At 50.7% G+C, this 1,168-nt stretch overlaps 1 protein-coding gene across 7 annotated transcripts in view; it reads right to left on the minus strand.

The window, feature by feature from the left end:
* Positions 1-1,168, minus strand: part of kif16ba (kinesin family member 16Ba) — a 24,957-nt gene that overhangs the window by 15,225 nt on the left and 8,564 nt on the right. For all 7 annotated transcript variants that reach the window (XM_023403461.2, XM_023403460.2, XM_023403462.2 and 4 more), the window contains exons 14-17: positions 865-916; positions 473-610; positions 287-369; positions 83-171 (exon numbers count right to left, since the gene is read on the minus strand). In XM_023403461.2, the coding sequence (XP_023259229.1) occupies positions 83-171; positions 287-369; positions 473-610; positions 865-916 (362 nt within the window). The remainder of the gene's footprint in view (positions 1-82; positions 172-286; positions 370-472; positions 611-864; positions 917-1,168) is intronic.

The following is a 1,168-nucleotide window of genomic DNA, read 5'->3' on the forward strand; positions in this document are numbered from 1 at the left end:
GGGGGGGGGGGGGGGGGGGCACTGCAGCGTCCGAGCTGATCGTCACATGCAGCTGAAGGCGACTCTGGACTGACGCACTCACCCGGGGTTGTAGAGCATCACGGTGGACAGGTTCTCACAGGACTTGGACAGATCCGTCATGGACAGACTGAAGGTGGAGAGCAGGCCGCTCTGAGGGGGAACAGGTCAGAGGTCAGAGGTCATTAACAGGTTGTTTCACAGTCAAAGTTTTCAATATTTGGACGTGAGACACAAAGACCCCGACAGCAGACCGAGGCTTTCACACCTTTCGTTTCTCCCTCAGCTTGGCCGCCTCCTTTGGATGGTTGAAGCGGAACATGTTGGTCCTGCCGAGCAGAATGACGGCGCCTGGACGACCACAGAGCGAACGCTTCATCAACACGTTTGAACTCACAGAGCAGGTTAAAGATAGAGACGTTAAGACCAAATGATCCCGGCGTTCCTTCCTCACCTTGGTTGAGCTGCGACGGCTCCGTCACCTGGACTCCGTTCACCGAACACTGAGCTCCGCCCAGAGGAACCAGGGTCACTGTGCCGTTCTGGTTCTCAAACTTACAGTGTTCACTCTCCAGGTCCAGACCGTGAAGGACTGTGGGAAAAAACCAGAGTGACTTTCATCTGTTTATCCAGAGGAAACATGAACCACTGCTGTCAAATCTGGTAATGATTTCTGTGTGAAGTGACCTAATCAGGTCATCCTTGAGTCCTAATGAACGTTTGTACCAGACTTGAATAAGTTCCTTCAGTTTGTTTGTTAGTTTGACGTCTCAGAAACTACGTGACAAAACCTCCATGTGACCGTGTGCGTTCACATGAAACGGGTTTATACAGCAGCTCACTCACTGATGTCCTGCTCTGTAGACGCGTCCTCTCTGCCCACGTACGTCCGTCCCTCCTGAGGACGAAGGAAAACAGAAACGTCACAACAGGACACGCCCCTCCGCTCAGGTCACTTCATTTCTGACGCCATCATCCGTCATCAACAGATAAACCTTCCTTCTCTCTGTGTCGTGAAGAAAACCTCTTTAAAAAGACTTTTCTGGGGTTTCAGGGAAACTGTTAAAGCTCCTCCAGAGTAAAGGTGTGTGTCCATGTGTAGTGTGATTATAGATTATAGATCAGCTCTAGCTTCTATATTAATACTGTG

The sequence above is a fragment of the Seriola lalandi genome, unplaced genomic scaffold (genome assembly GCF_002814215.2).
Source record: "Seriola lalandi dorsalis isolate HSWRI2012SDOR001 ecotype SW California unplaced genomic scaffold, Sedor1 jcf7180002054138, whole genome shotgun sequence".
Lineage (NCBI taxonomy): Eukaryota > Metazoa > Chordata > Actinopteri > Carangiformes > Carangidae > Seriola > Seriola lalandi.